The sequence below is a fragment of the Mustela erminea genome, chromosome 11 (assembly GCF_009829155.1).
Source record: "Mustela erminea isolate mMusErm1 chromosome 11, mMusErm1.Pri, whole genome shotgun sequence".
NCBI lineage: Eukaryota > Metazoa > Chordata > Mammalia > Carnivora > Mustelidae > Mustela > Mustela erminea.
Genome location: NC_045624.1, coordinates 87,703,806 through 87,727,373, shown reverse-complemented (window position 1 = coordinate 87,727,373; position 23,568 = coordinate 87,703,806). Strand labels below are relative to the sequence as shown.

Sequence of the window (23,568 nt, the reverse complement as noted above, 5' to 3'; positions counted from 1 at the left end):
ATCCCAAACCCCACCCAGGGAAGCTGGGGAAAGGCGGGAAGGCGTTCCTGAGAATGGGATGGGGTGAGGTGGGGGGACATGGGAACAGAATTCAGAGCTGACCCGTGTTCCAGGCAGCTGTGGCCCCTCAGCCCCTTTTCACTGCAATGCCCAGAGAGCCTCCAGACCCGACCTTCTAGCAGAAGCCAGCCCCGCGGGGTGTGCGGGCCGCTGTCCCAGGGGACTCCGTGGTGACACTTACTACCAAATAGGCAAGGGCCACAAGAGAAGCTTATCGCTTCTTCTCACGGAAGTGACAGCTCAGTGTGTCTGAAGGGCGCCCTCGGTGTCTGCCTGTGACCGCCCTAAACAGCCGCCCCCGGGCGCTGCATGTGGGGTTCCTGGGTTCCCTGTGTTTGGGTGGTTGACCCTGGTGCGCTTGCTCCCCCAAGATGGCAGCCCGCCCCCGGGGGTCCCCGCAGCTCTTTGCGCTCCTGTGTGGTGGAAGTGTAAATCCCGGACACGTGGAAGGAATGTGTTGATCTGTATTTCGCTACCTGGTGTCCTGTCAGCTCAAGCTCCATATTCCTTTCCTCCTCAGGCACAGAAACCCGAGCCCCAGGGCGTCAGGTCCCTCCCCCCTTTTCAGGACTTGCCTAACCAATCTGCTGTCACTGAGCAACATTGGGGCTGCCTGGGTGTCAACTCTGGAGAGCGTAGCACCCCGCTGCCCTCTCAGCCTCGCTGCCCCAACCCCAGGCCCCGACGGGCCCGAACCTGGAGGCATGGCAGCCGATGGGGGCGTGGAAGACATTAGGAAGAAAAGGAACGGCCAAGACTCTTTTTTCTTTAACAAGCATTTAACTCTGCATCAGGAGACGCCAACACAGTATTCTCTTTCAGCCAGGTCAGCATCTGGAGCTCCATGCCAGCTGGCAGGGGAGGAGGGGCGCTGTCCGTAATTTATTCGCATCTGTGGGCTTTTGGATGGGACTTCCTAGGCCAGCGTGCAAAGTTGAAACCAGGGCACAGCCCGCAGAGCTGAAGTCCACTGCTACCCACCTAGAAAAACACATAAACTGTCGAGCCAGGGAGGCAGGGGCTTCCTGAGACAGTGAGCCTAACCACATGCCCCTCGCCCTGCTTCACCCCTGCCCTCTCTCTCCTCTGCCTCTGCCCTCCACTTAGGGCTACTGGGGAAAAGAAGACAAGGGACAGAAAGTAGATGAGGAAAATAGCATCTACTACCCCCACCCCCGTCCCGAGCGGCCCCGGGTAAGAGGGACGACTCCAGCCCTGCTTGTCCACGCAAGTCAAAACACGCTCACGTGACTCAGTGGGAAAGTTGCAAATCGGGGCATTCGGAGTCGATCCCGGTTAAGGCCATTGCTCGGGGTCCTCCCTAAAGGAGCCATCTGGTATCTGTAAATAACATTTGTTAACAAGTCACTGCCAAACCTCTGCCCGCATGTATTTCTGTCCCTACTTTAGCTGGTGAGAAACTGGAGTCAGGGTAAGACGGCGCGGGCTGGCGACAGACGGCAGGGAGAGGGAGAGCGTGCTAAGCCCGTACAGCCCGAAAAGTCTGCCCAAAAGCATCAGGGCGGCTTGTGCCTGCCAGACCGTTTGGAGGGCGTGTCCAGGCCTCCGGGGTCTGCTCTCCTGGGAGTCCCTTCCCCGCATGCATAGTAACGTTGCTGCTGAGAACTCACCCGCTCACCCGTCCACCCTCCCGTCCATCAATCCATCCATTCACTCATCGGTTCATTGCAACAAGTACCGAGGAGCCCTGGCTGGGTGCCGACAGGACCTTTTATGTCCTTTGGGCTTAAGAAAAGGTAGATTTTCGAACGGCATCACGGCCACAGTGGATTTGGCAACATTTTTTCTCTTATATTTGATCCGTTTGGTCTGATGTTTTCAAGGACCCTGTGCTGCTTCTGTATTCAAGGATTCCTCTGGATTCCACCCTAAAGATGGAAGCCGTAAGCTCCACCAGATTGCAGGCAGAAGACCGAGTCCTCAGGGCAGCGCTTAGGAGAGGACTGTCCTCCTCGGTGGGGCCTCTTTGGGGAGTCCAGGGGCACCCCGTCCTGCTGCTCCTCCAGCTGAGAGAGTGGCCAAGGAGCCAAGGAATTTCAAGAGGCCGAGAGGCCCCATCTCACACCTACTAGAAGCCTGGGGGTTCAGGTCCCAAGTCTCCCCACCTGCCAGTGCTGCTTTCAAAGAAAGAGCGCTAGTTCCTGACTGCTGGGGGGTGGGGGGACTCGGCTGCCCTGAAAATGATTTCCGGGGAAGCAGGGAGAGGTGAGCGAGGGGAAAGATAGGAAAGCGCCCATTTGGAAATACTCACCTGGCTCCTGAGGTCAGTATCCTTTCTTGCCCCCAAAAAAATCAGGAACAAAGGGTGACCCCAAGGCCCCTGTGCCCCTCCCAGTTCCCAGAGTAGCAGCGACACCGAGCCAACCATGGTTTGGAGGTGAGAGTCAACAGACGGAGTTGACAGGATGGCCTCAAAAGTGACCCGCCACCTGGTGCTGGCCTGGGCTCCCCAACCTCCTGGAAGAACCCCACCCTACCCCCCAGTCCCCTGTGTTTTCCTGTACCCATATCCTGCATCTGTCTTCAGAACAAACTGGAGATTCCTGACCCCCTGGTCGGGATCCATGGGGGTCGCTGTCCTCTCACCCCACCCTAACCCCAGGCGTGGGAAGACCTGTGCGAGGGCCGCCGCACCCCCATCATAGCTCCTCAGAGTGAGAGCTGAGGTTGGGTGCGGTGAATAAGAATAAATCGGAGCCAGCAGCCCCAGCCCGGAGCTCACGTGTTCGTGCCTCTCTGCAGAATAAAGCGGAGGCAGCAGACAGCAAAGGCAAGAGGATGCTGGCCTGCCAGCGGAGGGGGGAGGCAGGGGAGGGTTGGGCAGAGGACAGGAGGGACTGGGAGGCCCCGAGAGGCAGTGTGCAGGACTGTCCCCCCAGGTACAGGTGGCAAAGCCCTGTCCTCACACTTCTTACATCAAGCCAGGACCTACCTATGAAAATGACAGCTTCTCATTAAAACTAACCGTCATCACTGCCAAAAAAAAAAAAAAAAAAAAGAAAGAAAGAAAAGAAAAGAAAGAAAAAGAAAAAGAGGGAGAGAGAGAGAACACTGTCGGGGAAATTTTTATTCTAAATGACATTCACCTTTATTCATGAACCCAAATCGGCCATTATCTGGTTGCCAAGCATGGAGAAAAGGATCTGAGAACCTGAAAGTGACTCAGACTAGGTTGCTGGCTGTTGCAATGGGGGGAACCGCAGGGAAGGGCCATAATTCAGAGTCTGCCATCCTCCAAGGCTTCATCTTCCATAGTGTGGTTCGACCCGGGGTTTCCGTGGAGCCCTGCCGCTCACACGTGCTCGAGCCTCTGGAGCGCTGCCAAGCCTGTTTCTCACGGTTTCTCTTTCACTCTTCTCTCATGTTTAGGAAGATCCCTCCTGCGGCAGATAGCCCCATGCCCTCGCCAGCAGCCCACATCACCACCCCCGTTCCAGCATCCGTTTCCCAGCCTTTCAACAACCCCAGTGCCGTGTATCTTCCTTCAGCTCCCATCAGCTCGAGACTCACCTCTTCCTACATAATGACATCAGCCATGCTCTCAAACGCACCTTTTGTGGCGTCGCCGGACCCGAGTGCCCTCATGTCACACACCACAGCTTTCCCCCATGTGGCTGCAACCCTCAGCATCATGGACTCAACCTTCAAGGCCCCACCCGCCGTGTCCCCGATACCAGCCGTCATCCCTTCCCCATCCCACAAGCCATCCAAAACCAAAACCAGCAAATCCTCAAAAGTCAAAGACCTGTCCGCCCGTAGCGACGAGTCTCCAAGTAACAAAAAGAGGAAGCCGCAGCCTTCGACTTCCTCCTCCTCCTCCTCATTAACCCTGCCGACATCCCTCTCGTCTCCATTGTCAGGGCCCCACAGAAAGAACTGTGTCTTGAATGCCAGTTCAGCCTTGAACTCCTATCAGGCGGCCCCTCCCTATAACAGTCTGTCTGTGCACAACTCAAACAATGGGGTGAGCCCACTCAGTGCCAAACTGGAGCCCTCAGGACGGACCTCGCTGCCCGGCGGCCCCGCGGACATAATGAGACACGTGGGCTCGGTGGGCGGCAGCAGTGACTCCTGTCCCCTCTCTGTGCCCTCCCTTGCAGGGGACCTCTCTCTGGCCTCACACAATGCCGTGTCTTCGCTGCCCCTCTCTTTTGACAAATCAGAAGGAAAAAAGCGTAAGAACTCGAGTTCTAGTAGCAAAGCCTGTAAAATCACTAAAATGCCTGGTATGAATAGCGTTCACAAAAAGAACCCTCCCAGCCTTCTCGCACCGGTGCCCGATGCCGTTAACAGCACCTCCTCTCGGCAGGTAAGGGACCTGTGCTTCCAGGGGCCTCCTAGCGCTGCCTCTGTGGGCTCTGGGGGACGGAGCAGGCCGGGCAGCGCCCCTGCTGAGCCGGGTGGCTCAGGTCAAGACCAGAGCGGCCTCTGTTCTGAGGATGGTTTGGTGAACACATACTTAAGGCTGCTGTCGCTGTGGGCTGGGCCGTTCGAAGCACTGTGCAAAATCACTTTGTTTAAAAACCCTGCCACCCAGAGCAGTTGGTGCATTTGTTATCACTGCGTTACAGATGAGGAAAGTGAGGCGCGGGGGGGGGGGGGGGGGCTTGAGTTCTCCCGCCACGCCTGTCTCTTCTGTGTCTTGAGCTCTGAGGACGATTGCATTAAATCTGATCTCTGGGAAGCCCCCGAGGAAGAGCCCAAAGCCCAGGCAGGTTCAGTGATAGGCGGGGGAGGGGCTACCTGGGATGTGGTGGCTGGTGCTGCTGCCTCCTGGGTGCCTGAGCGTTCCCGCTTCTCAACCCAGCCAACACAGACGGGTCCAATGATGCCGCTGTGCAAGTAGGAGGGTGTACAGTGAGGAAGACCGGGAAGATGGGGCGAGAAGAGTCCAGGCTCAGGCATTCTCAAGCCTGGTCTTTTCCGGTGGGGGGGGCTATTTGGAGAGGCCCCACCCCCTCCTGGTGCCGCTGCTTCGGCGTCCAGGAGTGGGTGGAGGTGGCAGAGGGCCACACTCACAGGCCTGCCTCAGAGCCTGAGCCCCACAGCCCAGACGGTGGGCTGCGGCTGCCCAGGTTTAGAGTTAAGTGGGCCGGACCCTAGGCCCTGTGTGGGGATGAGGACTTGAGGGGGATTCATAAATCACAAGTAGACACATGAGAGACAGCCCGTTTGGGTCCCAAGGGCCAGACTAGCTGCACACTGAGGCGAAGGTGAGACCGAGGGAAATGTAGGTCCTCTCACTGGAGCCCGGGACGCTCATGCCCGTCTGCAGCTGCGGCAGGTGTCCCACTGTTCTGATCCCCGGACCCCCAGGCATGTAGGGGAGGCGGGCTAGCACCCACAGGGCCCTCTCCCGAGACTACACTGCTGGTCCGGGCCACCTTCGGGCATCAGGATGATGAAGAGCAGAACCAGCACTTTCTGAACTTGAATGTGTAACAGGAATCCCCTGGGGTTGTGTATTCGAGCGGAGTGGAGGGTCTTATTAAGATGCAGACCGAGTCAGCTGGTCAGGGGTGTCACTGCATTGGGTTCCAGGCCACCCTGACAACGAGGGGCTTGAACTCAACCCGGAGATCCCTCCTGCAAGATTCAGATTGCAACAGTCAGGTATTTACCGACTGAGCCGTCCAGGCGCCCCCTAGTGGCACCCGTTTTAGATAAAGTTCTAGGCGCCAACACTTACGGGATGAGCTCTGTTCCAGGCACTTCAGATATATTCATTCATTTAATTATTACCTTACCCCCCCGTTTTACAAATGAGTAAACCAAGGCACAGGAAGGTTAAACAACGTGCCCAAAGTCACACAGCAAGGAAATAGTGGGGCAGAGATCCAAACCCAGGCAGTCTGGCTCTGGAGTCTGGGCCCTTAACCTCCATGCCTCTGTGTTCAGGCAATATCTCTGTACTGAGTCAGCGATGTCCTCTTTGCCCTTGGGTCAGCAGGACCGTAAGAAATGTTTAGCTAACACAATGAATTAGTCAAAGCGAGGGGTGAAAGGAACATCTATCAAGAGGGAAATTAAAAAAAAAAAAAAAAACTGATGCCTTGAACAGCTGCCTCGGGTCTAGCTCGCACTGGCTCTTGGCTGCGAGTGATACCTAGGTGCTTGTCACCAGGCCATTTAGAAAAGCCTTTGTCTAGGGTCACCACCCCCCCGCCCCCCCCAGTGATGTCCAAGTGCTGGGGAAAAGCCTTTGCAATCTGTGTGGATTCTTGTAGGAGACTGGGAGAAGCATGACCTAGGTTGAGAAAGGCAGGGTAAACGTGCTTTGGGAACCAAATGGGGATCTAATTGTATCTGGTAGGTGTAAGGCCAGAATTTCTCACAGAGGTATTAAATTGAACAAAAAAACAAGGCTGCGAGTATAAGGCCCACGTCTTTCTGCAAAGGTGAGTTAACAGAGAGGATGAGCTCTTTATAGGCCCAAGGAGCTGCCTGTAGGCAGGGTACTAACCTGAGGAACGCTCCCACCACGTGCGCACCCAGGACGCAGAGGAAGGGGAGGAGCCCGACGGCCACACCCACAGCCGCCCCGCCCCCTCACTTGGCTAGTTTCCTGAAGAATAGCAAGGTGTTCGCTGTGTCCGGTGGCCAGGAAAACGCAGCCAGAATAAGAGGCAAGCTTCTATCCTGAGCTAGTCCCAGGGAGTCTGGGCTGGGAGCAAGACAGGTCTGGGACCGGTCTGGGAGGTCAGAGGTGCAGAAGCAGGGGCCTCTGCGGGGGTAAATGCCACCCCCACCCCCAGAAGGGACGAGGCCTCTTCATCCTCACCCTTGAAACTCACCGGCTACATCCGGGAAGCAGAATTAGGAGTTACCCACTATTCCGTTTTCCCTCTGGGATGGGAAGCGCGTCCTCAGGGTGTCCCCAGAGCCATTGGCGTCTTTTCCGCCATCTGAGAGGGAAACGAGCGGCTCACCACCGGAGGGCGCTGTTGTACCCCGGGCGGCGCCGGATACCGGGGGTGTCGCGCCGCAGGCTGGCTGGTGGATCTGAGGGGGACTTCGCTGGTGTCTTTCAGGTCGGGAAAAATAGCAGCCTAGCTTTGTCACAATCCAGTCCTTCAAGCATATCCAGCCCAGGACACAGCCGACCGGTAAGTTACTGGCAAGGGGCTGTGGGGGGGAATACACGGGGTCACCAGCAGAGGGAGCGAGGGAGTTCGGGCAGACCCTGACTCACCTCAGATCCAGTTAAGAGTGTAGCTTCCTGGCTTCTGGAGCTTAGCCTTCTTGTTAGTAGCTGTGCGTCGTTGGCTAAGTTACTTAACTTCTCTGTGCTTCAATTTCCTCACCCACGACGGGGATCATAATGGCCCCTACCCCATACGGCTTTTGTGAGGACTAAATTAATTTATCTGCGTAAGCCTTCTAGAAAATGCCTGACACAGACCAAATACTACAAGTCTTAGCCCGATTATTAATCGCAGCCGTGTGATATTAAGCAGGTTCCTTCTCTGAGTCCCAGTATTTTCATCTGTTCAGTGGCAAAGGTGATGCCTACCTCCTAAGGTTATCGTGAAAATGAATGGTGTTGACCAGAAGGCCTTGCTTGGGGCACTGATCCATCAGTCCTTTCTCAAGGCCTCTGGTGAGCTATGGCTGCTATTGAAGATGTGGTTTCATGGTAGGAATATTCAAGGTGGATCTAGAAGTTTCTACAAACTCAAAGTGCGAGAGTAGTCAACGAACAGATGATTTTCTCCAGTGGAGTGTGTGTGCGCCTCTGAGGGAGGCCAAGGAGAGTAGGCAGTGGGGTGAGGTGTGTTCTGCATCGCTGGAAAAAATACATGCACGGCTGTGTTACATCATTTTCAATGTTGCAGAGGTTTTGTAGATACCAGATTGCAATATGCCTTCACTTTGACCTTTTGGGGTTTCTCCACCAGTGCTGGGTAGTGTTTGAGTGAAGATTATGGGAAAATAGTTTTTGTATCCCTAGATCAAGGAGTGTCTCAACTAATTTGAGTCACTTTTTGTGCCTGAGGACCTGCAGCCTATCCTCAGTGCTGGGATGGGGGCAGGGGGTGGAGTCATCTATACTCTGGTAACCTGCCCCTGTTTGTGACCAGCCTCCTCCACAGGTTGCGCAGTGCACGTGTTGGCTACACGGTCACCCTTAACAGACGTAATAGTAATCAAATAGCATTTGTTGAGGCTTTTTTTTCTCTGTGGGTGCTGTGCTGAGCCCTTCACATACATTTCATGCATATAACCCTTGTAGCAATTGTATGAGGGACAAATGATGATCCTCATGTTATAGGCTGAAGATGCCCACAGGGAGAAGCTAAGAAACTTGAACCCAAAGCCTCTGTGCTTAACCTGTTATTAGATGTCTTCCTTAGAGAATTCTCCCTGTGGTCTACAGGTTAGGTAGGAAAAGGTGAATTAAGAGAGGAAAAAAACAGATGGGCCCATTTTTCCAGATCTCTCTGTAGTAGGGAACTCCCACCATGCATGTCCAGGAGCTGTGTCCTTGTGTCTTCCCCCCCAGAGAGGATCTGTGTGGCTGCAGATGCATGCAGCCCTTCACACCTGGCGCCTCACGTGCCTTTCACCGTGACCTTGGGCCCAGGGTTGCTCTGTATCACAGCCGTCGAAACTGAGCCTCTCTGTTCTTGAATTCTTGCGGGTCATCCCAAGTGTACGGTTTTGAAACAAGCTTTTCTTTTCTTTCCTAGAAGACCACAAACCGAACGGGCAGGATAAGGACTCTTCCATAACAAGACTGTGAAGCCACTTGGAAACCAATGCCTGGCCACCTGGCCAAGGTGGGAGGAGGAGGGAGGGGAGCGCGCGGGAGGGGAGCGCGCAGCCGGGGAGAGTCTGTTTCCTGCACCGTGACTGTGGCTCGGGCCGTTCTTCTTCCTTTTTTAATTGACCAGTTTTTAGTTTTGAAGAAAGAGCAAAAGGCAAAAGAACGTGAATTTAAGATTTACAGAAAACAATACCAGTGTTCTGTTTGGGTTCTTTCATTTGCCTTGTGTATACGTATACGTTCTTCCAAGTTCGGGGTCGCCCCTCTAGCTTCCCATGCTGCTACTGCACCATCATTTCGCTCCAGCCACGAGCGCAGACATGGCCCAATGTCCGCTCCCGGTTGGCGTTGTCTGAAACTCTTGAACTTGAGCACGCGGTGCTCCTTTCCTCGACCTCTCCCACCCATCCCTTGCATCCCCTCCCACCTGCCGCTCACCGGGTCCACACTGGCCATGCAGAAGGAGCCGGCTCCCCCTTAGACAGGGTGCTGGGGGTGGGGCTCTCCTGGGGAAGAGCCTATGTTTGGGGCGCTGAGAGCAGGGAGCCCCGTGAGGGCTGAGCGCACTCATCAGGGTTCTGCGCCGCACCAGCACTGCGGGAGCCAGATGCTATGAGCAAAACCGAGAAGAGTGGCCATTGAACTATGTCGTTTAGCCGATACCACTGTCCAGCTGTGCAGCTCAGAGAGGAGCTACAGGGTCAGGGACAGGGGCTGGAATGGTCCTGGAAGGTGACAAGAAGCAGAGCTTCTGCGTAGGGGAAGATACCTGTCAAGACAGAGGAAAGCCGGTGTTAGACATCTCTGCGGCAGAATCCCTTCCAGGGTGCGGGTCTACAAGGGCGCCAAAGCCAGGCGAACCAGAGGCGGAGAAATCCCAGGAAGGAGGGCACGAGACCCCAGGAGGTCCCTCAGGGCTTGAGACACAGCTTCCACGGTGCAAGTTCTTAAGCTGCCTTCCATGGCTAGGCAAGAGGAGTAGAAGCAGGGCTGGACGTGCAGGAAGGGTCTGAGGGCAAACTTCCATGAAGGGTTAAGCAATAGACACCTGGGAGAATAAGTAACTTGTAGCCCAGCCCTCCTGCCTCTGGAGCCCCCGGCCCCAGGGTCCGGGGAAGTCAGCACACCCATCAGTCAGCTTGTGCTGAAAGAACAAGCCCCAGCCCGGACACAGCCACCCCAGGGAGGTGTGGTCAGCCCAGCTACCTACCCCTTAGTGCAGAGCTGTCTGGAAGTGTGGGAAGAGAAAAGCTAGAGCCTCACAGCTCTGCAACTGTTCACACTGGAGTTTTAAAAGAAATAGCAATAACCACAAGCTGTACTATGGAATGGTAATCAGGAAAGGAATTCACAACATGAAATAGGCATCCTGTGCTATTAATCATGAAATTTTGTATACGATATACTAGCAAGAGAGACCAGGAAGTTTTGCTTCATCCCTAAATCAGAAATGAATGCCAGTTTCACAGCTGGACCCAAACCTTCATCCCAACCCCGAAGTTTCCCTTTTCCTTCCCATCCCCACAACCCAAAGATCAGACTACTGTTACGTTTCACCACATTGGATTTCGCGAAGACGGGAGGCAAATGGAGTGATTTGTATCAATGGAATTGCACTGACCGTGTTTCTTATAGGATTCCTAAAATTTTTAATATAAAATGAAGATTTTTTTAAAAATCAGGAGTTGATATTAGGTACCAGGACATTAGTTCAGATGATTTCATTTTTATTTCTACAGTGTTAAAAGTGCACTTATATGCCGGTTTATTTACGTCTTGAGAAAAAGAGACTACAAATTGAAGGGAAGATGGTTAATTTTTCTTTTTTAAAAAAAAAATTAAGGCAGATTTTAAGACTTATAAAATGTTTAAGAAATTATAAACAGGTTAGACCCTTTGGAAAAAAAGTTTAGAAAATATTCTTAAAGTAAATTTTTATAGTGTTAATTTTGTAATAATTTATGTTTTACTATATTACAGAGCTAACTGACCAGAATAGTTTCAGAAACAATATGAAACGTAGGAAAGTTTAAGCAATGTTTATATTTTTAAAATGTTCTTTGAATTATGTTTTTATTGTACATTTCTTCAGACTGAAAAGTATGTACATATCTTTGTTATTTTTGCACAATTTTTGTCTCGTTCGGTTTTAGAAGTCTGTTGTTTTTTTTATAATTTATTTTAAGTTGTAAAATTTGCAGGAGTAAAAAACAAAAAAAAAATAACAAAAAAATCTCAGCAACAAAATAACCCTCTGATTTATAAACTCTTAAATTCAAAAGAGGGAAAACAATGGTTGAGAGATTAAGTGGCTGCTTCTGAGAAATAATGTCTCGACAGGGACGAAAGGAGCAATTCAGTAGGCTTAAACATTTTAGCTGTCTGCGTCTTGAATTGCAAGCTGGAATAAAGAGGCTCCCCACCGAATGCTGCTTACTTGGTGAAAGACTGGCTCTGACCAAGGTGAGGACATTTCTGGAAAACTGAGCAAAAAGGGAAAACCCACGGTGTTTCTTCCTTCACAGTCAACCACAGGTTTACTTTATAATCATGTATTAAAAATTTACAGCTTGAAAAATGGAATGCAAATAAAAGGTTTTCTTTGGGTTTGTTTTAACGGAGTTCTACTGGACCAGCCTATAAAGCATTACTAGGGTGAGACCCTTTGGGTACTTCTGTTTCTGCGCATCCCGCCCCAGCCCTTTGACTGCACACACACACACACACACACACACACACACACACACCCCACCCTTCATTTGCCTGAAGATCTCATGACTTGTCGTCAGCCATAGAGGCTCGAAAGCTCTGGTTGTTAAGCATAACACAATGCATAGACCTGTCAGCCATAAAAAAAAAAAAAAAAAAAAAAAAAAAAAAGCGACTTGGATAACTTGTATGCCTTCTTTTGTATCAATGTACCAATTGTAAATAACGCTGATCAACCTTTGTAGAGAATAGTTTCTACAGCATATTCTATTATTGCTGATTCTCAGTGAACTCTTGTTTTAAAAAAGGAAAAAAAAAGAAATTTTCTATTTACACCTTCTATTTTGTTATGCTGTCGGCCCATGGCACTTTAACAAAATTCTGTGGGTTTTACGTAGCTGGTCAGTCATGGGGTATATTCAATAACTGTTGTTGCACAGACGAGAATTTGCACCTGCTCATTTGTCCTTTCCTACTACCGATTTTAGAACCTTTTCCAGAAGAATTTTGGAGAAAGCATGTCCCAACATTCTAAACAAACGCCACACTTGTGGAGTGGGTTTCTTTTCTACGATCCATATTTTGTAACACTAAGTATTTTCCTTCTTTGTCCCCGCACCTTTACATATTAGCACTATTGGATAGAAGTCATTCCATGCCTGTGATGATGTAAGCAGAATAAATGTCTAAAGTAGGTGTAAATAGTAAATTCTACGGCTTACAGTTTTAAAAGGAAAGAACAAACATGTATCCATTGATACTGCCATGGTTCAGCACCAGGCCTGGAGACATTCTCCAGTGAGCGATTGTACTTTTTTTTTTTTTTTTTGCCTTTTTTTTTTTTTTTTTTTTTGTAACATGGCTTTGTAAATAAAATAATTTATATGTTTGTAAAACAAAGTCTTTGGGTTTTCATAAAATTTAGATTTTTTTGCTATTTCTTTTGTCTTCTGGGTCAAAGTATCCCTGCTAGAATGCACATTTGCTAGAAGAGTGTGAATTCATTCACCAAATATTTATGGAGCATCATGGGGTGGCTGCCCCTCAGCGAAGCTCTCTGTGCTCAGTGAGGAGAAACAGACATGGTCCCAGCTGCTTTCTGGAAGCTACCCGGTGGGAAAGATAGTAAATAAACACATGATCAAATGTGTAATTACGGTTTGTGGCAAAGGCTGTCGTGGAAAGAATCGGATTCTGTGAGAGAAAAGAACAGGAGAAGCTGACATACAGTGGGCGATAGGGCGCCATCAGGGAGTCCCCTTCGAGGAAGTGAGCTGAACGCACAGTGCAGGGGAGAGAATCCCCGGCAGAGATGGTCCAAGGTAGGAAACACTTGGAAGTACTTAGAGCCTGAGGAAGATCCACTGTGGACAGAGCGGAGGGAGAGAGATGGACAGAAGGCAAGGCAAAGTCACAGAAGGCCTCACAGAATTTGGATTTCATGCTCAGTTCAGTGGGAATCCTTTGAAGGGCTTGAAGTAGGGACATGGCGTGATCCCCTACATATGAGCTGTTGCATGGAGAATCACTCAGAAGCTAGTTCAAGAGACAGGTGAGACGCCATGTTCGAGTGGTCCCAGGATGATGCCAGTGGAGACAAGGGGAAGTGAATGGAGATCCAGCTTACATATTAAATTGACAAGACTTGCTTGGGAATTGGATCTGAGAGTAGGGAGAAATGACTCCCAGGCTGGGTTACGTGGAGATGCCTGCCGTTTCTTGAGATGTGGAAACCAAAGGAGAAATGAGTTTTTTAGGGGACAGGCAGGAAGAGAGATTGGTGAAGCTCAGAAGTCCTGTTCTGGGCACATGTGTTGGCTCATCAGTGGGATCACTGGATCACTGAAGCTGCTGTGCCAAGTAGGTGTGACAGACGTGTGACTGAAAGGATCAGCTGCTCTAAATTGGAAACACCAGTTTGGGAACCTTTGGTATATGGATGATATTTAGAACCCCAAGCATGAGTGGGATTGCTTCAGAGAACATAGAGCGGGAAGAGCAGACACTTAGAGGTGAGTCAGAAGCAGAAAACTAACAAAGAACCCGAAGCTGAAGGATTCCCAAAGAGAAGAGAGAACCCAACAGAAAGTGGTTCCCTCAAGGAGAGGACTGTGAGCTGTTTCAAGGAAGGAAGAGTCAACTGAGTCAGATACCATTCATGATGTTAGATCTAGATGGTATCGTGTTTGGACTTACGCAGCATGGAGGTCATGGGTGACTATTAGTTTCTTAGGGTGGCCGTAACAAATTACCACAATGTGGTGGCTTAAAGCAGCAAAAAGTTACTCTTTCAGAGTTCTGGAGACCGGAAATCCCAAAATCGAGCAGGCATGCCTTCCCTTTGACAGCCCTAGAGGAGAATCCTTCCAGTTTCTGTGGACTCCTAGCAGTGCATGGCATTCCTTGGCTTATAGACACATCCCTCCCATTGCTGCTTCTGTCTTCACATGGCTCCTGCATGGCCCCCATGTCTCTCCCACGGCAAAGATTTCCCCCTGCCTTTCTCTTGTGAGGACATCCGCGGGGGATTTACCTCCCCCACTAAATCCTGGATGATCTCTTCTCCAGATCCTTAACTTAATGACATCTTTTTCCAAATAAGTTAATACTCACAGGTTCGAGGACCCTGTCGTTTGGGGGGTTACTATTCAACCCACTACAGTGACCCTTGCAAAGCAGGTATGATGGCGTGGTAGGGCCCACAGCCAGACTGGAGTGATTTGAAGGAAATTCATGTATGTCGTCGGATCTTAAGGAGATAAGAAGGCTCAAGAGAGTGTTTGGATTTTGTTTCTTTTTGTTTATTGTTTTTCAGGGGAGAAGAGACAAGATTATGATTCATATGATGGTAAGAATGGAATGGTAGGGGAGGGGAAGAGCAGAAGAAGCAGAGGGTGATTTAGAAAACAGGGAGAGGGGATGCCTGGGTGGCTCAGTTGGTTAAGCAGCTGCCTTCGGCTCAGGTCATGATCCCAGGGTCCTGGGATCGAGTCCCACATCGGGCTCCTTGCTCGGCAGGGAGCCTGCTTCTCAGTCTGCCTCTGCCTGCCTCTCTGTCTACCTGTGCTCGCTCGCGCTCTCTCCCTCTGTCTCTGAAAAATAAATAAAATCTTTAAAAAAAAAAAAAAATTAAAAAAAAAAAAAAGAAAACAGGGAGAGGCCCCTGGGTGGTTCGGGGGGTGGGGGTCAAGTGATTAAGTGTCTGACTCTTGGTTTTGACTCAGGTCATGATCTCAGGGTTATGAGATGGAGCCCCACATCGGGTGTGGCGCTGACGCGCTTAAGCTTCATTCTCTCTCTCTCTGCCCCCTCCCCACTCGTGCCCACTCTCTCTTGCTCACATTCTCTTTTGGGGAGAGCCCCTACCCCCACCCCAAAAAAAGAAGGGAAGGCTTTGAGAAGGCAAGAGGGAGGTGAACCCAAACGCATGTGTTTGTAGGGTTCAAAGATAAACTGAGGCATATTTTTAAAACTCTAAGAGTTTATTTAAGCCAAAAAGAATTTGAATCAGCAGCACCAAACAGGAAGTGCTTGGGGGCATGCCACCAACAGGGAAGAGACTGTTACAAAGAAAAGGTGGAAGCAAAGAAGTTCTTGGATGGACTGTAGCTTAAAGCCTGGTTGACTTTAGTGATTGATTGACCTTGTTAGTGTTCTGTGCTCATGACCTTGAGGCATTGATGAGCAGAGATTTAGGGTGGTTTACAAAGGCCACTGGGCATTAGTGTCTCCTCAGTCTCAGGGCCTCATTTAATGGAAGGACCAGTAGGAAGAAGGGCCCTTTCTCCAGGGCAGTGGTGAAGAAGTCAGCTTGCAGACTGGCTGTTGGGAAGACAGGGGAAATTCACACCTGGTGGCCGCCATTTTCTCCGTGACCGCGGGTAACCTGAATTTGTGTGGGAGCGTGGGAGAAGTGTTAAGAAAGAATTAAGTAATTACTAGTGAAACTAGATTGCAACAGTGTTGAGAGCACATTTGAGATCCATTGTTCAAAGCAAGGTCCCGGCTCAGGGAAGACGATCTTGGAGAGTGGTTCGAGCGCACTAAGGGCAGAGCAGGGCCATTGGAGTTCCAAGTCACACTAAGACACATTTCTTACCATTCTGCCTCTGCCTTTCACTGTTGCACAGAAAAGAAAATCAGGGGAAGTGGATTAGAGATTTGGCACATAGTGAGCACCTTGCAAATAAATGTTTATACAAATGGATTACCCGTAGTCACAAAACCTGTGTCGTGCTTCTAGCACCAAGGACAGCATATAGCCATTTGTTCTGAGCTTTGTCTCCGACTGGCCACTCAACATCTCATTGGCCTGGGTGACCTTTCACTCCATTTTGAAAGGAGCCTATGTATTCTGTGTTTTCCAAACCTAGACTGAGAAGCCTCCTTCGGTTCTAGTCACAGGCTCAGAGAACCCCTAGAAAACCGGAAGTGATCTTAAAGACCCTCTTCTACAAGTGAGGGAACTGAGACACAGAGAGGTCAACTGAGGTACAAAACCACACCGCTGGCTGATGGGCAAGCCTGTTCTTTTAGTCTAGTGCTCTTTCCATGGTATCTCCCTGCTTCCTGTAGAAATAAACTCCACCTACAGACTCTTCCACAATGAGGTTTTAAAAGTCTATGTGACAGGACACCTGGAAGGCTCAGTTGCTTAAGTGCTGCCTTCTGCTCAGGTCATGATCCTGGGGTCCTGGGATCAAGTCCCACATCAGGCTCCTTGCTCAGCAGAGACCCCGTTTTTCCCTCTGCCTGTTGCTCCACCCGCTTGTGCTCGCTCTCTCTCTCTGACAAATAAGTAAGTAAAATATTTTTTAAATTAAAATAAAATTCTGTGCATCTCTTACTTGGCTTACTCAGGTCTCTGAATTTCTTTTACTAAAGCATTTTTCTCCTTTCTTTTTTTCCTGTTAGGCAATAACCACTTGCCCAGTGGATTATTTCTTGCTTTCTGATCTGGTTGGGATTAGTCCAGTTCCCAGGCATGTATTTTAATAAGTGTATTTTTATTCAGTACAGCCTCGTAAGCCATTCACCTAGGCAGGTAAATGAGGAAAGTGCAGAAAAGCTGAATATCTCAAAACTAAATCAGTCCCATAAAAGGCCACATCAGGACAGAAGGGCTGTAGGAAGCTTGCCATCGTCTTGGAGGTGTATCATTCATTGTGATCTTTTGAAATACAAATCTGGTCTAAGGTCACAAATATTGGGAAAGTTCTCTTGATTTCAGAAATTTGGGAAGTTTTCTGGGCTTCCCTTTCACCTTCAAATTTTTCAGTAAATTTCTAATCAAAGCAAACCTCATCATCACAAAAGTGTTTGCTTCTTCTGAGACCTGAGCAAGCATTGTGGAAGCTGCTGGAAAAATTGGAGCTTGTGCACCCTGCATTGGGATTTTCGGTTTCTCTAGGCTCCTTTCACTTCCCTATCTGATTTCCTAGCCCATTATTACTAAGCCCCCAACCAAACACACACACACACACACACACACACACACACACACACACACACAGAGGCATCTCCCAATTTTCCTGAGTAATCCAGACACCGTGTTGGGGCTTACAGGGAAAAGACAGAATTCCGACACATTATCAGAATGGGGTAAAGGCAGAGAGCCCCAGAGAAGTGAGGCAAACAGGGAGGAAACCATGATTTGGGAGCTTTTCTTTTGGAAAAAAATCAGATGCATGTTTCTGGTTTTGTTTGCAATTTTTGCAAGTCTTTTGGTTCTATCCAACTCAATAAACTGAGACAAATTTGCTATGGACTAGATGCACCGCCCTGAGTATGGGACTGACTGAATCAGCAGAGAGAGTGCCCCCAGGGGCACTCACCTTCAAGCACTTGGCAAGATGTTCTCTCCAGGTCTACGCTGAACCCAGCACTGTTCAACATTTTAATTAATGAATTGGCATTCAAAGTAACCTTGTGAATTAAAGCCTTGAATACCAACAGACGGCTTTGTAGAATAGCTCTTACCTTTGGGGGGGCACAAGGGAGGTTTCTGGTGCTGGAAGTGTTCTGTATCTTGACCTAGGAACTTGTTACATGAACATAATTGTTGGTGAAATATTTATCAGGTTGTAGGCTCAAGACTGGTTCATTTCACTGTGCACTTTGAGGTTGAAAAGTTTACACACAGACACGAAAAGTAAATGGCAGACTTGGAGCGATAATTGTGTCAGCAGAAAGAAGAAAGTTGCAAAGCAGTTTAAGGAGAATGCTAATGAGAGGCTTGCTTTCTCCCCAGCTCCCCCCAGGGGCCGCAGGTGCCACAGAGGGGAAGGGGCAGAAATGAGCTGAAAATGGAGAAGGGCATGAAAAGTCTCCTAGGAGGTTGTTGGACCCCGGGGAGCACGGTCACCTCCCCCATGCAGCCAAGCAACTACTCCTTCCCTACCCGCCCAGCTGGAGCCAGAAGGGGTATTTTCTAGAAAAATGGAATGGGATACTGAGATTCAGGATTCCGGGTTACCAGGCTCAGCAGAGAAAGTTAGCATCGAATGGGATGGGGGCTGGGATGAGGCATGAGCTCCTTTCCTCTCATCATTTTAATTTGTTACCATTTGGGTGTATTGCTTTGATATTTTTTAAAATTTAGGTAAGCAGGGGCTCCTGGGTGGCTCAGTGGCTTAAAGCCTCTGCCTTCGGCTTAGGTCATGATCCCAGGGTCCTGGGATCGAGCCCCACATCGGGCTCTCTGCTCTGTGGGGAGCCTGCTTCCTCCTCTCTCTCTGCCTCTCTGCCTACTTGTGATCTCTGTCTGTCAAATAAATAAATAAAATCTTTAAAAAAAAATTTAGGTAAGCAAATACCTAAAATACCAGAGGCCTAAATAATGAGGAAATATAATGAAGCCATGAGGTAATCTCACATTTGTGCTTCACAGAGTACAGTGTTTGGCTCTGGGCTTGAAAACTTGAAAAGTCTGGAAATAGGACCAGAGAAAAACGGAAAGTGAGGGGCACCTGGGTGGCTCAGTTGGTTAAGCATCTGCCTTTGGCTCAGATCATGATCCCAAGGTCCTGGGATGGAGCCTCACATTGGGCTCCCTGCTCAGTGGGGAGTCTGCTTCTCCCTCTGCCTCTGTGTACTCACTCTAGATCTCTCTCTCTCTCTCAAATAAATACATAAATAAATCTTTTAAAAAAATAACTGAAAGTGTGCAAGTATAATTGATTACAATTAATGCACTTTCTGGAGGTGGTTAAAAATGGACCTCAGGGGGTGGGAGGTGCTTTAAACACAGTCCTTCCCACCAGCCATGTTGAGTTGGAAATTCACGTGGGTTACCCTGACATTCAGGTGCTTTTTCTTTCAAACCATGTATATTTCAAGTTTCCTTGGACTTCTAATTTACCTTTAGGGGTCCCCTTAGAGTTCCAAGGAGCTGTCTTGTTCAATGCCACATGGTTCTTAAAATGGTGACAGGCATACAATAAATGTTGAATTAAAAAATGAAGCATTGGGACACCTGACTGGCTCTGTCAGTGCAGCCTGGGACTCAATCTCAGGGTTGTGGGTTCTAGCCCCATGTTGGGTGTAGAGATTACCTAAAAACAGAATCTTTAAAAAAAATAATAATAATGGCAGCTTCGATGGTGTGTGGATAAACGTCAAATATCGGGCTTCGGGGAATGACAGGGGATGCACTTGATGATTTCTGTGATGTTAATACTCCCACCGTGGCCTACCCATTTCGAGCCATCAGCCCAACTTTGCTGCACATAGAGAGGGAGGAGAGGTGTACAGCTGAGTCCAAATGAATCCATTTTGGCCAATGCAACAGGTGTGCTTATACCAGTAATTCTATATTAATTAACGTCAAACTACATGAAATAATTTAATCCATTAGTAAGACCAGAAAGGAGAACTTTGATATCCCTTAGAAATGGCCAACAATTAAGCCATCCAATTTTTTTTTTACCCCTTTTTATTTGTCTTCTAAACTTATTTCTGCTGAAAGAGGGCATTGGGGCAAAGTGGGTCTCTTAGTTTCAAAAAATAATATACAAAGCAATGATCTATCTTTCCTGTAAAAGCCGTCCCCACTCTGTGGGCTGTGCTCCAAATGCTTCATTTGGAACTGAATATATTCTTCCATTTAAGTGTCATATCAAGGGTGATTGGTTTGCAGGACAAGCCACAAGAGCCCACAGATCCACAATGCACTTGAAGTCTGACATCAGTGCAGTAGTGTTGTTTGGGGACATGCATTCTCGGTTTCAGCTAGGGAAGACAGAACCATGTGCCCTCTGGTCACCATCCATAGCCATGAGAGGCCACACCCTCCATTCCACCCCACAGACTGCCGGCTGCGGACAAGACTTTGCCATAACTCCATGAGGTGGGTGGGATTCTTGCCCCCATTTTACAGATGAGAAAAACCAAGGCTTGCGGAGGTCAAGTCATTTGGTGAGGACCACACAGCTCATGCACGGGAAGCCTTTTGGGAAAGGGTCCTCGATCCCCCAGGTAAATTGTATAAATAGCAAATCACCTGAGGTCATCCATCATAGAAATAATTTAGAAGCACAAAGAAGGTTTTTCAAAAATTTTGTTCTGGGCTTCAATTTGGTGGACCTAATTCAAGCTTCAGCAGACCCAGTCAGTGGGATGGAAGTTAAATTTAGTCTCAGTTTATAAAATGAAGCTCCGTTTATATGATATTCTGAAATACAGAAGTATCCTCAAAAAGGAAACAGAACTGGCGTGCCCGCCTGGCTCGGTCAGGAGAGCATGCAACTTTTGATCTTGGGGTCATGAGTTCAAGGCCCATGGTGGGTGTAGAGATTACTTTTTAAACAAAAAGTGAAACAGGACAGAAAAAGAAAAAAGAATTCAGGTAAAAACTAGTGAAATGCAAATGAGGTCTATGCCCCAGTGAACAGTATGTACCAGTGTTGATTACCTAGTTCTGTGGTGATGTTCTTTTTTTTTTTTTTTTTTTTTAAGATTTTATATATTTGACAGAGAGAGACAGCAAGGGGGAAACAAAGCAGGGGGAGTAAGAGAGGGAGAAGCAGGCTTCCCGCTGAGCAAGGAGCCCAATTCGGGGCTCGATCCCAGGACCCTGAGATCATGACCTGAGCCGAAGGCAGACACTCAACAACCGAGTCACCCAGGCGCCCCAATTGTGATGTTCTATGGTTATGTGATGTATTGTCATTTGGAAGAGCCAAAGGAAGGCCGCATGGAAATTTCTACAGTTTTTTTTAAAGATTTTATTTATTTATTTATTTATTTATTTGAGAGAGAGAGAGAGAGAACGCCATTGAGCAAGAGAGCATAAGAATGCAGAGGGGCAGAAGGAGAGGGAGACACAGACTCGCTGCCGAGCAAGGAGCCTGGACCCTGAGATCATGACCTGAGCTGAAGGCAGACACCTAACCGACTAAGCCACCCAGGTGCCCCTTTCCCCTCCTTTTTAACAGCAAGCAAAACTCCTAGCTGACTTACTCCTGGTTGAAACAGAAAACAGAGAGGAGTCACCCACAGTCTGTTGTGGAGTCTTAGCTTCCCCCTTATACAATGCTCCCTGACATACACACCATCCCCTTGAGCTACACATCCCCGGTGCACACAGAGATTGGCAAATCTGACGTCAAAGTTCATGCCCTTGTGCTAGTGGTTCACAAACAGGGTGACAAGGTGCTCAGCTGACCTGGGACTTTCCTAGTCTTGTGGTGATAAGTTTCCCAGAACCGCCCCCCTTGGAGTCCTGGGCAAACGAGGGGGGTTAGTCACTCTGTGCTCTAGAACCACCCAGGAAGCTGTTAGGAAAAGCTCTGATGCCTGAGACAGCCCCCACGCACCCGGTGTGTGCGGAGCAATCACATCAGGGTCCCTGCAGGAGAAGGGACAGACACTGTGTTTATAGAAGGCTCCTGGGAGATTCCCGCGTGTGTCCTGTGCGGAGATGGGCTGCGGGACTCTACTCTCGGGGATTCTGAGCAGTGTTACTCAGACCTTCAGCCCAGGCCTCCCAGGCGGTCATCAGGCAGGATCTCAGTCCCGCCCAAGTACCAGGCTCGCCCTGGGGGGCCTTTCATAACCACCAGTTCGGGGAGGTCAAATGGCACAGCCACTGGGGAAAACGGTTTAGCATTTTCTCAAAATACTGCACTTCCCATATGATCCAGCAGTCCGCTCCTAGCTCTTTCCCTAAGGGAGATGAATTCATGTGCCCATCCCAGATGCGTATACCGATGTTCATGTCAGAGCTGTTTGTCATAGCGCCGCCGTCCCTGAAGTCCTACTCAGCACCAGCACGGGAGGAGGTACGGCGCCGTGCAACGACATGGGTGAGTCTCAAAACATAAGTATATTGAGGGACGCCTGGGTGGCTCCATCAGCTAAGTGTCTGCCTTCAGCTCAGGTCATGATCCCAGGGTCCTGGGATGGAGTCCTACATCGGGCTCCTTGCTCAGCGGAGAGTCTGCTTCTCTCTCTGCCTCTGCTGCTCCCCTTGCTTGTCCTCTCTCTCTCTCTCTGACAAGTAAATAAAATCTTTTAAAAAAATTATATCAAGTGAAAGACACTCACTGAGCCAAAACAAGAACAGCAAACCCACACTGTGTGGCTCCATTTATAGAAAATTCAGAAAATGTAAACTAATCTAGAAGGATAGCTAGCAGGTCAGTGGTTACCTGGTGGAGGGGTGAGGGGGAGGAACTAGAAAGGGGCACAAGGCAACCTTTGGGGGCTATAGATATGTTTCTCGTCTTGACTGCAGTCCTGGTTTCATGGATGTTTATTTATCAATGAGTACACCTTAAAGATGTGCAGTTTATTTATTTATTTGTTTTTAAATTTATTTGACAGAGATCACAAGTAGGCAGAGAGGCAGGCAGGGGTAGGGGGGGAAGCAGGGTCCGTGCTGAGCCGAGAGCCCGATGTGGGGCTCCATCCCAGGACCCTGAGATCATGACCCCAGCAGAAGGCAGAGGCTTTAACCCACTGAGCCACCCAGGCATCCCAGTTGTGCAGTTTTTTAAATGTTAATTATACCTCAATCCTTGCTTTTAAAGCAACAACAACAGAACTACCAATGTTCAGGCCCCAATTCAAGAGATTCCATTTCCTGCGTCGAGAATGGGGCCCTGCCTCCAGTAGTCTGTAAAGGACCCGGTTGGTTCTAAGGTGCAGTTGTGACTGGGAACCACCACCTTCATGTCTTCCAACTGGAGTTACTCTCCCAAACCACTAAAGGGTTAGCAATAACAAGGAGAGGGGCCAGGGGGAAGTCGAAGGATGGCGATGTTGATGACAGTGATTAATTAAGCCCAAATTGCCTTAAGAGATGGCACCAGCATGGGGCACCTGGCTGGCTCAGTCTGCTAAGCATCCCCCTTTGGGTCAGGTCACGATCCCAGGGTTTTGGGTTCGAGCCCCACATCGAGCCCCGCGTGGAGCAACCTGCTCAGCGGGGTGTCTGCTTCTCCCTCTGCCCTCCCCCCTGCTCATGCTCAGGCACACACACTCTCAAATACGTAAAATCTTGAGAGGAAAGGCATCAACACAAATAGCTGGCTCCACTAGGTGGCATCTGGATACTTCTCTTTAGCATGACTTCCGTGGGAATTGTAAGAGGGAGCACTGGGCACAGGAACTGCTGCCAGGCCTTTTGGAACAGAAGACAGTGAGTCAGGAAGACGTCCGCAGGGTCCATCGTGCAGCCTGACTCCACAGTCACAGAAGATCAGACCGCTGCATTTCCAGGTCAAGGTTCTAGGTCATCTGAGGTTCCAAGAGCAGAGCTATTTATTCAGGGCCCGAGTAACCCAGGTAGAGTAAGTGAAGCTCCCACGGGGAGGACCAAATGTCTTGAGCTTAGAGCACCAGGCAGAAATCACCGTCTCCAATGGACCACCACGCAGTCTTCTCTCCCTCCATTAAAGAACAGTCCTGACATTTTTAAGATTTTATTCATTTATTTGAGAGACAGAGAGAGAGAGACAGCACAAACCAGGAAAGAGCAGAGGGACATGCACACTCCACGGGGAGCACGA

General features: G+C 49.3%; 1 protein-coding gene across 13 annotated transcripts in view; it reads left to right on the top strand.

Annotated features, from left to right (window-relative positions):
- The window catches only part of ATXN7L1 (ataxin 7 like 1), a 235,357-nt gene extending 224,620 nt beyond the window's left edge, over positions 1 to 10,737 (top strand). For 10 of the 13 annotated variants that reach the window (XM_032305521.1, XM_032305519.1, XM_032305522.1 and 7 more), the window contains 4 exons: positions 581 to 886; positions 3,451 to 4,390; positions 7,113 to 7,187; positions 8,772 to 10,737. In XM_032305521.1, coding sequence (XP_032161412.1) covers positions 581 to 886; positions 3,451 to 4,390; positions 7,113 to 7,187; positions 8,772 to 8,813 — 1,363 coding nt within the window. In that variant the 3' untranslated portion in view covers positions 8,814 to 10,737. The remainder of the gene's footprint in view (positions 1 to 580; positions 887 to 3,450; positions 4,391 to 7,112; positions 7,188 to 8,771) is intronic. The other 3 variants (XM_032305520.1, XM_032305524.1, XM_032305523.1) reach the window with 3 other exon arrangements.
- Positions 10,738 to 23,568: the final 12,831 nt, after the last annotated feature.